This window comes from Nerophis lumbriciformis, linkage group LG35 (genome assembly GCF_033978685.3).
Source record: "Nerophis lumbriciformis linkage group LG35, RoL_Nlum_v2.1, whole genome shotgun sequence".
Classification (NCBI taxonomy): domain Eukaryota; kingdom Metazoa; phylum Chordata; class Actinopteri; order Syngnathiformes; family Syngnathidae; genus Nerophis; species Nerophis lumbriciformis.
Genome location: NC_084582.2, coordinates 18,563,434 through 18,577,499, shown reverse-complemented (window position 1 = coordinate 18,577,499; position 14,066 = coordinate 18,563,434). Strand labels below are relative to the sequence as shown.

The 14,066-nt window shown below is 38.9% G+C and overlaps 2 protein-coding genes across 5 annotated transcripts in view; one reads left to right on the top strand and one right to left on the bottom strand.

Annotated features, from left to right (window-relative positions):
- acsl4a (acyl-CoA synthetase long chain family member 4a) overlaps positions 1 to 2,884 on the top strand; it is a 26,033-nt gene extending 23,149 nt beyond the window's left edge. For all 3 annotated transcript variants that reach the window (XM_072912326.1, XM_061927852.1, XM_061927851.1), the window contains exons 14-15: positions 1,727 to 1,884; positions 1,969 to 2,884. In XM_072912326.1, coding sequence (XP_072768427.1) covers positions 1,727 to 1,884; positions 1,969 to 2,126 — 316 coding nt within the window. In that variant the 3' untranslated portion in view covers positions 2,127 to 2,884. The remainder of the gene's footprint in view (positions 1 to 1,726; positions 1,885 to 1,968) is intronic.
- Positions 2,590 to 14,066, bottom strand: nxt2 (nuclear transport factor 2-like export factor 2). Of its 2 annotated transcripts, XM_061927856.1 has the most exons (4): positions 13,901 to 14,066; positions 13,718 to 13,804; positions 5,746 to 5,890; positions 2,590 to 3,133 (listed from the first exon to the last, which is right to left on the bottom strand). In XM_061927856.1, exons 1-4 carry the CDS (start codon positions 13,913 to 13,915, stop codon positions 2,949 to 2,951), a joined length of 432 nt encoding a protein of 143 aa, XP_061783840.1. In that variant the 5' UTR covers positions 13,916 to 14,066; the 3' UTR covers positions 2,590 to 2,948. The 2 variants fall into 2 exon arrangements, with proteins under 2 accessions (XP_061783840.1, XP_061783841.1); XM_061927857.2 differs by lacking the exon at positions 13,718 to 13,804 and having other exon boundaries at positions 13,901 to 14,049.

Below are 14,066 nucleotides of genomic sequence, written 5' to 3'. Positions count from 1 at the left end.
AAGTAAAGATAGGAAAAGACAAAGCAAGATCCACAACAATAAAGAGCTGCTTTGGATTGTTCGCTGTCTGCCAATCTGTATAACCTCAACACGTATAGTGAGGGCAGAACAGGCAATATGCAATCATTGCCAGGCTTCACTCATGTAAGGGGGGAAGAATTGTTGATTGATGACTGTGGTGTTCTTAGTGTCATAGTGTATGTAGTTAGTATGTTACAATAGCAGCAGAAGTGCACTTTTTGGAGAGCTGTATTTTCAGTTTTGTGCCCAAGGGACTGATTTTATTTAACACTATTATTATTTATACACCTATAGTGATCACAGAGACAGGTTGTTTTTGTGTTACTGTATATATTTGTTTTTCTGAAAAATCCCACTTAATATACTTTGGGTAACAGTCAAAAAAAAATAAAAAAATAAAAATTTAGGAGGTAACAGTCAATATATATATATTTTTTTTTCCTCATAAAATAAAAGTGAGCTTTTGTTAAACCAAATAGGTTGTTGTATATGGAAAAAAACACTATCTGGATTCGATAAGGAATCTGTTCGATAATGGGCTCGAACTCGATAATTACTTATCAAACATCATCCCTATAAATAAAATTGGAATATATTTCAAACGTGTTTATAAATGATAAAAGGAAGTGATGGCTTGTCTGTCTAGAGCAGGGGTCCCCAAACTACGGCCCGGATCAGGCCCGCCAGCGTCCAAAACCCGGCCCAAGGGAAGTCCCAAGTTTAAATTTTTTTTTTTTTTTTTTTTTTTTAATTAAAAATATTTTTTTAATCTGTCCTTTCTAATCCATTTTCTACTGCTTGTTACTCTCAATGTCTCCTAGCCGCTCAGGCAAATCATTTTGTCTAAAAATGCATTTTCCCATCGATAACGTGACATGCACGCGTTTGGAATATAGACAGCCCGGCCCCCAGCCAAACATTCTTTAACCCAATGAGGCCCCCAAGTCAAAGTTTGGGGACACCTGGTCTAGAGCATTGGTTGTGGAGATGAATGGAAATATTTGATTGACACTGATCAGAACCATTTTAAAGTAGTGTTAGTAGACAATGCATGTAGCACCTCATTGTTGTGTACCGCTAGTTGCAATTACTTTCACTTTCTTCCAACCTGAGCCACCAAATAAAGCGATGCTTATATCTCACCCCGGACATAAACTGTTTGAACTGCTGCCCTCGGGCAGGAGATACAGGACAATAAAATGCCGGACAAACAGATTTAAGAACACTTTTTACCCGAGAGCAATAGTGTCGCTGAACACAAGACAAGAATGACTGCATGTGAGCTTGGTATTTTTATGTATTTATCTGTTATGTTTTTATGTGTTATTATGAATTTGCACTAAATTACTTTTGCTTACAATTTCATTGTACATTGACAATAAATATCTATTCTATTATTAGCACAGCCCTGCACCATGTGTGATTCTTTATTTCATGGGTAAACTGAATAATTTTGGCCTCAGAATTTTGGCATCATAAAGTGAATCATACCAAAAAGTCACTAAGGTGTAGCGCTACATTAATCATAAATAAGACTTTTTACTGAAATATGCCTCCAATATTGAGTCTCACCACATTTAGTACAATTCTTGCTTGACCTTACCAGACTTCCACTTGTACTGTTGGCTAGAATGCTTGTAAAATATTGCTGTTTCAAATATTGTTAAAAAAAAAAAGCTGTTGTGTTGTATCCGTTCTTTTGCAGTGACCAGAACTACGTCATCAGCTTTGTGGTTCCTAACCAGAAGCGTCTGATGGAAATGGCAAAGCGGAGAGGATTAGCCGCTCCGTGGGAAGAGCTGTGCACCCACCCTGACATGGAGAAAGAAGTTCTCGGGGAGATCAAGCAAGTTGCCGCCAACAGTAAGACAATTCTACCATCCCCCGTTTGTCATGCCATGAATGTACAAAAGTGAAACAAATCCACTCTTCTTTTCTTCCACGTAGTTAAACTCCAGCGGTTTGAGATTCCCGCGAAGGTCCACCTGAGTCCCGAGCCATGGACGCCCGAGACCGGTTTGGTCACGGACGCATTCAAGCTGAAGCGTAAAGAGCTAAAGAACCACTATCTCCACCACATCGAGAGAATGTACGGCGGCAAGTAGCACCTCCATGCGCTTAGTGCAGCCTTCACTTGTCTGTAAATAGTTTTCTTGTTAACTTATGTCGGCTTCCAAAAGCACATAAATGAAAACATGCACAGCGGGGAAAGTTGTAAATGGTTGTAGCCGTCATGAGTAGAATAGACTCGTCTAAAGACGTGTGGAAGTAGCTGCTTTTTGAAAAGGTGTGTTGGTACTTTGTGTTACTAATGCCGTGTTATGGAAATATTAATGCTTTTGTAGTTTGAGTACTGCTGATGTTACTGTGCCTTCAGTCTGCAGCTCTCCATAACTACCAGTTACACTGTTTAAAACTGCCATATGAGAAGTTTACATGGTCACTATACGGAGTCATGCTTGACAACGGTCACTTAATTTATTCTGGCTAAAGTCGTTTTTTTTCCCATGCTATTTAAGTCAAGTCATGCTGAAAGTAAGACCAACTGTGGAACCACAGGAGACTCAGGAAGATCAGCACACATTTATTAAATGAAACTGCCACTTCAAGGTGCTTCTCTTGCAGCAGCTTACTTCAAGGTGGATCGTGGACGTGCTTTAAGCTGACTGTAATATACCAGGCTTAGGAACATTTTGGTAAAAGGGGAACATGATTATGTTAATATCATTAGTGTTTTCTATGTGCTCATCCTTGAGGAAACACTCATTCATGAACTTGTTTGTATACTTCTGTACATTATCACTCCACTATGATCACGCACTTGTCAAGCCTTTCCTGAGAATAAATATCTTTTCATATTCAATGTTTGTGTATTTTTCACTTTATTAAAAAAAAAAGATGCTAACTTGACAATTTAGCCGAGACTCTCAGCTGTTCCAGTCTTGGAAACGGAAACAATCGCTTGCAATCTTCCACACAGGCTGCTCGTTGTTAGGCGACGCTTGAGCCGTTAAAAGAAAGTTCTGGTTGAAGAAATGCAGCTTGTTGCCCTCAAACTTGACGGTACCGCAGGTCACTACCAGCAAAGTCATCTGGCCTCGGGTTGCTTGATCTGTGAAAGACGTTGGAGTTTAGACTTTGATCATTTCTGTGCGTGGTGCCTTGACACCAGGCATTGATCTTGATATTCATGGAGGCGAGATCACAGTGAATGGCGGAAAACTGAAGAATGCACACGTCCGTAAAAAGCCAGACTATGATTAGCGGTCAACTGTTGCAATTCATTTTCACACATTTAACAAATGCAATGTTGTAATTAAATGTGCAGCAGTCACACAGTTGCAGGTTTACTTTAATAGGTTTTTATACATTTTAATTTGTTGCAGCCCATCACTAATATCTGGACTGCCACCTCATCATTTTGCTTAACACAGGAATCTGTTGCAAATGTTGCTATATTAAGTACTGTATTTAGACACTGGGGATGTTACTAAATGTATCCGGAGGTGTCTGTACGCAGTCTTCAGTTAGCTACAGGCATCTAAAAAAATTGCCACGTGCTACACATTAAAAGACTGCCAAGTGTTCCTTGCGTCATGCATTTACTCACTAATCAAACAAGCAGTGAGGAAAGGCAAAATATTGGGCAAGGGAGAGGAGATCCTGACATGCAAAGCACCTCTACAAAAGGGGACTGCACTTTCTGGGGGTCATTCACAATCCTTGAGAGACAAGAACACATCTTTTAATTTATTTAATGCAATCTAAAATATATGTAAATAAAAGTAACATTGGAGCCATGATGACATTGCGTCTTGTGTGTATTCCTAACAAAAAACCATGGAGAAAGCGCCAACAATACTACATTTTGTGACTTGAATAATAACCAAGTCTTAGCGGTAAGGACTTTCATTTAGTAGTGCATTGATCGGAGCGAGGCAGCGTCCTGCTGCTGCTGTATTCTCAGCTGGTGAGCTGCTTTTCTCGCCTCGGTGCTCGTGAAATCAAATCAAATAAACTTTATTTATAAAGCACATTTAAAATTTACCACAGGGGTATCCAAAGTGCTGTACAATAGGCAGGTTAAAAGATAACACAAGAAAAATGAGCAAACACAAATAGAGCTCGATAAAAATAAATAAAACATAGAAACAGGTTCACAGCAGGTGTATTACAGGACGCCATAGCAGGATGGAGATCACAGAGTGTTAAAGGCCAGGGAATAAAAGTGTTTTTATGAGCAATTTAAAAGCAGGAAGAGAGGAGGCCTGTCTAACACTCAAAGGTAAGTCGTTCCAGAGCTTGGGAGCAGCAGCGGTGAAAGTTAATTCTAGATACTAAATAACTCACATTCATAGTAAAATGATGCGGACATTGACTGAGAGTTGGTCAATGACAAGCCAACTTCTACCCGCAGATGGCGAGAAACATGTGAAAGATGCTAGTTTTGTAACCCTTGCTCCTTTTAACCCTTTGCAAGGACTGAGCCATTCATCTAAAGCAGTGGTTCTTAACCTTGTTGGAGGTACCGAACCCCACCAGCTTCATATGCGCATTCACCGAACCCTTCTTTAGTGAAAAATATATATATTTTTTTTTTCCAAATGCAAGACAAAGTTATGTTTTTGGTAACACTTTAGTATGGGGAACATATTCTAAGTAACAAAGACTTAATTTAGAGTTTTTTGGTTTGGGTCAGGGTTAGAGGGTTAGGGTTATAATAAGGCCATGCCGAATAAGGCATTAATAAGTACTTAATAATGACTAGTTAAGAGCCAATATGTTACTAATTTGCATGTTAATAAGCAACTAATTAATGGTGAATATGTTCCCCATACTAAAGTGTTACCATTTTTTATTACTGGTACACAAAATGAACCGTGCATGAACATCACCTTGTTCAAAGAACAAAACCAACACAGTGCATAAACTCACAACAAGTTACACACCTGCAAATCAGTGTGACTTCTGCTGTTGCCGTATCCGTAATACGCCGATAGGGAGAAGTTTTTATTTACACGATGAGTCGGGTGTGCCTTGACCTCCGCCGAACCCCTAAGGCCGACTCACCGAACCCCGAGGGTTTGATCAAACCCCGGTTAAGAACCACTGCTCTAAACGGTGATATAAGAACATCCTAACAGTCGGCATCCCAGTGACCGCAGACCTTGTACAGTAGGTGTTATGTTTGTTGGCTCTCATGAAGTTTGCATTGAGTGATGTAGTTGAAGGAAAAAGCAAACGTGATGCATATGTGAAATTAAGCACCACCATATGCTTAAAATGAGAAAAATATGTAAATGTTATGAATGTGCCAGTTACTACGTTACATATACACTTACAGCTTGTATATAAAACGATGATAGAGAATCTTAAGAGCGACTCCTATAGGCTCCATTGTAAGCAGACTTGTGATCGCATTTATTTACTATTTAGATTGCATAAAAAAATAACGTGTTCTTGTCTTACATAAGGATTGTGAATGATAGGCAAAAAGTGCAGTTCCCCTTTAATAAGTGAGCAGCCCAGCCATTGACTCGTGTGCCTAGAAGTCACTTGTCGTCTTCCCAATTAATGACCTAAACCAACGGTGAGCCCAGCTTGCTATTTTTAATGTGTCAGTGTCACATATTTACACATACCACCACCACAAATAGAACGTCATCCCACTGATAAACTTAGTTGCCATTTCTGCCATAATCTTTCTTTGCGCGCTCGACTTACCGTGAACTGGTTGACAATCCAATGTATGAACTTGGAACTCGCTCGAAGGCAGTGCCTCGAAAAACTCGCCCAGGGCATCGAGTCCTGACACAGTGTTTCCATTCCACACCAGGGTTGCCTTGTCCAAGTACAGTCGAGTCAGGTTCTGAAACAAACACAACAAATGTGCAAACTAGAAAATACCCAAGGGAATATTGATTGGCCTGCTATCTGTGCCCTGAACATCTGGCCCGCTCGATCAAAGCTTATAAGATGGCACCAAGTAGAGATGCGCGGTTTGCGGACACAACCGCGGAGTCCGCGGATAATCCGCGGGTCGGGCGGGTGACATGACGAAAAAAATTGATTGTAAATAGATTCGGGCGGTTGGCAGTTGAACCAATTCAGAAATATATATACATAGTTAAATGTTGTTACCCACATACGAAAAACGTATAGATTTTATCGGTCCTTTAGGTGGAGCTGATGGTGCATCACCGAAAAAGAAAAGGATTGACTTCACAGAATGGGAGGAGGATACACCTGTGCTTGTTGATGAAGTAGAGGATTATTCCTCTACAAACTTCCATCTCGACGGATCAGCAGAGGAAAATCTACTTTCCTTTTGGGGGAAACAAGGACAATCATTCCCACGACTACAACACCTTGCCAAGAGAATCCTATGCGTCCCAGCAACAAGTGGCGCAAGTGAGCGCTCCTTCAGCGCAGCAGGGCGCATTTTAGAGGCCAGGCGCTCTCGCCTGAATCCTGGCACTGTAGATGCCATTTTATTCCTGCATAGTGCTAACAAAAAAAAAAGTAAGTAGACATACGGTTGGATATGTTAAACGAATTAGTCTACGTTACCTATAGGCTATACCAAATAAGCCCATGTCTAACCTATATTGAGTTCGGTCAGCTAAATAATTTTGATGGTTACGTGTTGTTTGGGCGCACTACAATGCAAAGGAATTAAGGCAATTGCGTTGTTTATTGTGTTTTTTTTCTATTCGAGATATACTACTATGTGTGAATAATTATTTGGCCTCGCTTTCAAGTGAAGCGCATCTCTGATTGGCTACAATGTAAGGCTATTTAGCCTGCTTTGTTTGTCGCGACCGTCTATTTTCATTATAATTCAAGTTTGATGATAAAGTGCAGTCTGATGGGTTTGATTTCCCCCCTTCAGCTATTTGCCTTGGCCAATAAGTTGCAGGTAATTTATTATTATTATTTATTTAATTTATTTTTGTTTAAATAGAGATGACATACATATGTTATTGTATAATTTAAGTTTGTGCGCGTGATTGACAGCCTAAGGCTTATGACGCACATTTTTTATTTATTTTTTTATTTCAACTTAAAAACGTATGAGCCTATGCCTATGCCTACAACATAGGCTATGTGTTTATCTTTATTTTCCTGCCTGTCGTTGACAATGGAGATTGTCTGATATTTTGTCATGGCTGCAGATCAATCAATAAAGGTTCATCTTTGTCGCGAAATTGTTCACTGCTTCACTGTGCACCCCGCCCTGGTCCCTATTTGAGCATTATAACGTTAACAAGTTAATATTCATTGAAATAAATTCAGAACATTTTTTTACCTAACGAAAATATAGGCCTAGTCTTTCTAAAACATTGTTTTAACTTCTTAAAAGCCTCGTTCTGCTTGCTAGAACTGCGCACACAAAGTGTGAGGAACGCACTCCTGATCTGAGGGCATTGGCAACGATAGTCAACACTTTCTTAATGGAAATGACAATAATACTATAATAATGATAAATAATATTATCACGCATTAATATATCTTAGCCACTAATGCGTGGCCAAGAGATATTAATACGTGGCACGCAGTCTCTGCTGCATTGGATCAGTCTCATTTCTTTAACAGGCAAAAGCTTTATAACCTCACTAATATGCTTGCATCGTCTATATTAGATATATAACAACTGGCGGATGGCGGGCGGGTGTGGTTTTGATAAAATGTTGGTTCGGGTGGATGCGGATGGATGACGACTTTTGTGATGCGGTTGCGGATGAAATAATTGCCTATCGGCGCATCTCTCGCACTAAGTATTCAAATCCATGATTTTTAGGTTTAAACATGCAAAATTAGCTAAAAAGCTAGCATAAAACGATAGCATGATGTTAGAATACTTCTAAAATGGCACCAAGTATCAAAATATATGATTTTTAGATATGCAGTTTTTTTCATAGTTTGGCCGGGGGTGCGACTTATACTCAGGAGCGACTTATGTGTGAAATGATTAACACATTACCGTAAAATATCAAATAATATTATTTAGCTCATTCACGTAAGAGACTAACGCACTACAACAGAAGACTGGGTCTGCAGTCATGGAGAAAGGATGAGGAAATCAAAAAACTAAAAAGAAATTGCAGGATAGCAGAAAGGAAATGGAGGAAAAATAAACTAATAATTAACCATCAAATATTACATGAACAGCAAAAAATATACAACACGGCGGTTAAGTACGCAAGAAACACTTTTTTCTCCATAGTAATTGCAAACAAAAGGAATAACCCCGTAGTCCTTTTTGCAATAATTAACCATTTGTTTAACCCTGATTTTAATAATATACCCCACACACTTACAGACTCCCTTTGTGAGCAGTTTGCAGACCACTTCAGAGATAAAATAAACACCATCAGATGTGATATGTTATCTTCTCACACTGCTATTAGTGTCTGTTTTTACCTGAGGAAACATTGGAAAATAATCTCTCCTTAAACACAGACAAGACCAAGGAGATGATTATTGACCCACGGAGAAGGAGTACCCACTACACACCTCTGTACTTAGGGGGGACAAAGGTGGACAGGGTGAAAACCTTTAAATTCCTCGAGACCCACATCAGCGAGGACCTCACCTGGGATCATAACACCCAACAAACAATAAAGAGAGCCCAGCAGCGACTGTACTTCCTAAGAAGGCTGAGAAAATTTGGCATGCCACCCAAAATTCTCAGCAACTTCTATAGAAGTACGGTTGAGAGAGTCCTTACCAGCTCAATCACGGTCTGGTATGGAAACTGCACTGCTAAGGACAGGAAGGCACTCCAGCGAGTGATTAAAACTGCTCAGTACATATCAGGAGCAGCCTTCCCCTCACTACAGGACATGTACTCTACCAGGGCCACCAGGAGAGCACACAACATCATAAAGGACAGTACACACCCCCAGCACAGTCTCTTCAGCCTCCTACCATCAGGCAGACGATACAGGAGCCTGAAATCCAGGACTACGAGACTGACAAACAGTTTCTACCCACAGGCCATCAGGCTTGTGAATGCTAACTTGTGAATGCTAGCTCCCCCCCCCCCCTCGTTTTACTTTTCTCTTTTTGAACAAAAGACAGCTACCATGACCACTCCCGAACTGTGAACCATCACTGTAGACACTTTTCACCTTTGATCACTAAAGACACTTTAACTGCTGCTGTGACCCAATGTCACCTCCATATTTGTTATGTATAATAACATAATAATGTTATGTTACTTACTGTGCCTTGTATATACATTTTTGTTTTTATTTTTTAGCTAAGTACCGTGTGACATGTTGAAGGGTGGACTAGCAAAGTAAGATTTTCATTGTACGGCAAACTGTCTGTTTAACTGTGCATATGACAATAAACAATCTTGAATTGGACAGTTTTGTCCTGGTTAATGCTGAGATGCTTGACAGGGTTTTTTCTACAATAAAACCCACCACATGTCTTTTAGATTCAATTCCAACCAAATTTTGTGGAATATTTTATGGTTCTTTGAGAGAGGAGATTTTAAACATCTTAAATTGCTCACTTCAAACGGGGGTCTTTCCTGCTGCTTTTAAAAAAGCGGTGGTGAGGCCCCTGCTAAAGAAAAGCAATTTAGATGCTGACAATTTAAATAATTACATACCAGTATCAAACTTGCCATTTTTAAGAACAATTTTAGAAAAACTTGTTTTCAAACAATTACATGATGTTTTAAGTAATCGCAATATTTTAGAGAAGTTTGAGTCTGGTTTTAGGGTGAACCACAGTACAGACACAGCCCTTTTAAAGATCGTGAGCGATCTCAGGTTGAGTGCTGACCCCTCAAAAACTGTCAGTCTTGGTTCTACTGGATCTTAGTGCTGCCTTTGATACAGTAGATCACCTCAGTCTTCTAAATCAGTGGTTCTTAACCTGGGTTCGGTCGAACCCTAGGGGTTCGGTGAGTCGGGCTCAGGGGTTCGGCGGAGGTCAAAACACACCCGACTCATCGTGTAAATAAAAACTTCTCCCTATCGGCGTATTACGGATACGGCAACAGCAGAAGTCACACTGATTTGCAGGTGTGCAATTTGTTGTGAGTTTATGCACTGTGTTGGTTTTGTTGTTTGAACAAGGTGATGTTCATGCACGGTTCATTTTGTGCACCAGTAAAAAAACATGGTAACACTTTAGTATGGGGAACATATTCACCATTAATTAGTTGCTTATTAACATGCAAATTAGTAACATATTGGCTCTTAACTAGTCACTATTAAGTACTTATTAATGCCTTATTCGGCATGGCCTTATTATAACCCTAATCATCTAACCCTGACCCTAACCAAATAACCCTAACCCTAACCAAATAACTCTAAATTAAGTCTTTGTTACTTAGAATATGTTCCCCTTACTAAAGTGTTACCAAAAACATATAATTTTGTCTTGAATTTGAAAAAAAACCATTGTATTTTTCACTAAAGAAGGGTTCGGTGAATGCGCATATGAAACTAATGGGGTTCGGTACCTCCAACAAGGTTAAGAACCACTGTTCTAAATAGACTGAAACACCTGGTGGGCCTCTCTGGTACTGTTCACAAATGGTTCACTTCCTATCTGTCAGACAGAACATTTTTAGTAAGTATGGATACATGCTGCTCAAATACCTATGAAATCACATGTGGTGTGCCTCAAGGTTCAATTTAGGTCCTATTCTTTTTAATATTTACATGATTCCACTTAGCAGTGTAATCAGAAGACATGGAATTAATTTCCACGGTTATGCTGACGACACACAGTTGTATATTTCCATGTCTCCTGATGACACAAGACCAATTGATACTCTTTTTAATTGCATTTCAGATATTAAGTCCTGGATGGCAGATAACTTTTTACAGCTTAGCCAGGACAAGACCGAAGTCTTGGTCATCGGCCCTGAGACCCTGAGAGAGAAACACATATCAAAACTACAATCATTGTCTTTAACTCCATCACTACAAGTGAAAAATCTGGGCGTCGTTTTCGACTCTGACCTTTTACACCACAGGTAAAAAATATAACAAAAATAGTCTTTTATCATTTTAAGAATATAGCCAGAGATTGATTTGATTTGATGCAGCAACCTTTTTAATCCTTTGTCGTGTGGCATAAAATGTATTATTAATTAGGGCTGCAAATCTTTGGGTGTCCCACGATTCGATTCAATATCGATTCTTGGGGTCACGATTCGATTCAAAACGATTCTCTATTCATTCAATACATAGGATTTCAGCAGGATCTACCCCAGTCTGCTGACATGCAAGCAGAGTAGTAGATTTTTGTAAAAAGCTTTTATAATTGTAAAGGACAACTGATTGCAATAATGTAAATTTGTTTTAACTATTAAATGAACCAAAAATATGACTTATTTTATCTTTGTGAAAATATTGGACACAGTGTGTTGTCAAGCTTATGAGATGCGATGCAAGTGTAAGCCACTGTGACACTATTGTTCTTTTTTATTTTATTTTTTTATAAATGTCTAATGATAATGTCAATGAGGGATTTTTAATCACTGCTATGTTGAAATTGTAACTAATATTGATAATATTCATTTTTGTTTCACTACTTTTAGTTTGTTCTGTGTCGTGTTTGTGTCTCCTCTCAATTGCTCTGTTTATTGCAGTTCTGAGTGTTGCTGGGTTGGGTTTGGTTTTGGAATTGGATTGCATTGTTATGGTATTGCTGTGTATTGTTTTGTTGGATTGATTAATTTAAAAAAATGAAAAAAATAAAAAATGAAAAAAAATATAAATAAATAAAATAAATCAATTTTTTTAAAATGAGAATCGATTCTGAATCGCACAACGTGAGAATCGCGATTCGAATTTGAATCGATTTTTTCCCACACCCCTAATATTAATCTCAACGAGAACATATGGCCATCCTATCAGTTGCCGTCACAATGAGAGCAGACATTGTACAGTAAGCGATCGTTTTATTATGTTTGTAGTTTATATTTCATGTATAGCACTTAGCTATACTGCTACATTAATGCTTAGTGTTTTACTAAAGCTGGATCGGTTTAGCAGAGCCTCTAAAACTTGTAGCTCATCCTTCCTATATTCAGGATCAACAATATACGTTTCTGGAAAATTATTTGTCCCAAAGTAATCGTTATTGGCTCTCAAAAAGTCTGCATGATTTGCATTGTTGTTGGTGATGAAAGGATCTGTGGTTCCTACCTCTACATCACGCGATCACTAGCTCAAAGTGTCTCGGGAATCTCTGTGAGATTGATACTATTTTGATCTATTTACTCTCAAACTTTGTCAGTCTTTCAGTGTCATACATCAAATATAAATGATAATAGCTTCAATGTAGAGGCAACTTGTTTTTCCACTCTACTGGTACTTTAAAGGGGCGTGACATAGCTAAGGATATTTATGGTACACTTCAATTATGTACACTGCACACTTAGTCAATGTGTTTGCTTGTGATGCAGCTTGTTGAATAAATAAAAAGTTTGGTTGCAAATACAGATGTCCGATAATGGCTTTTTTGCCGATATTCCGATATTGTCCAACTCTTAATTACCGATTCCGATATCAACCGATACCGATACATACAGTCGTGGAATTAACACATTATGATGCCTAATTTTGTTGTGATGCATTAAACAATGTAACAAGGTTTTCCAAAATAAATCAACTCAAGTTATGGAAGAAAATGCCAACATGGCACTGCCAAATTTATTATTGAAGTCACAAAGTGCATTATTTTTTTTAACATGCCTCAAAACAGCAGCTTGGAATTTGGGACATGCTCTCCTTGAGAGAGCATGAGGAGGTTGAGGTGGGCGGGGTTGAGGTGGGGGGTGTAGGGGGTATATATTGTAGCGTCCCGGAAGAGTTAGTGCTGCAAGGGGTTCTGGGTATTTGTTCTGTTGTGTTTATGTTGTGTTACGGTACGGATGTTCTCCCAAAATGTGTTTGTCATTCTTGTTTGGTGTGGGTTCACAGTGTGGCGCATATTTGTAACAGTGTTAAAGTTGTTTATACGGCCACCCTCAGTGTGACCTGTATGGCTATTGACCAAGTATGTCTGGAATTCACTTGTGTGTGTGAAAAGCCGTAGATATTATGTGATTGGACCGGCACGCAAAGGCAGTGCTTTTAAGGTTTATTGGCACTCTGTACTTCTCTCTATGTCCGTGTACCACTCCGTACAGCGGCGTTTTAAAAAGTCATAATTTTTACTTTATGAAACCGAAGCATTAATCGGCCGATAATATCGGCAGTCCGATATTATCGGACATCTCTAGTTGCAAATGCACCTTGGTACTCAAAATTCGAAGTTTATGTGTTCCATTTTAAACATAGCCTAATCATGTTCTCCTTTAGATAAAACTTGCTGAGACTGAACCAACAGCGCCTCTGCTGGTTACCGCCAAGTAGTGCACTCCTCTTTGAAAAGAAAAATCGAAACAAAAACTAGTTAAACAAACTGAATAATGTTTCCTGACATAACCCTTACATTTACCATGAATTGATTAACGTGGACCCCGACTTAAACAAGTTGAAAAACGTATTCGGGTGTTACCATTTAGTGGTCAATTGTACGGAATATGTACTGTACTGTGCAATCTACTAATAAAAGTTTCAATCAATCAATCAAACCAAAACAGCTGCCATGACCACATAATACATTGAATTTAAAGCTCAATGAGTTCTCGCAAAATATCCGACTCAGTACTCACCCTTCTCTTCTTATCTACGCAATCATAGTAAATGTTGACAAACTCCTCCGAATATCTGCACGACTGGTCAACATGGCTTCGAAAATCCTGCGACGGTAAACATTGTCCTTCATTAAAAACTAGCCACAAGCTAACCAACCACATTTTCATCGGTCATAGAAGCCAGTTTAAATTGTAACTTACCACTGCAGCTGCCATTAGCAACACTTGTACTTAACTAGTCAGGAAACGTTGAAGTATTATAATTGGAATATTGTACATTGAACGTGTTATCTGGAACTGCTTATTTTTCAACAGTTGCTTAGCAAGTAGAAGTGTGGATATTTTACTTCCTGCGTTAGAAACTCGA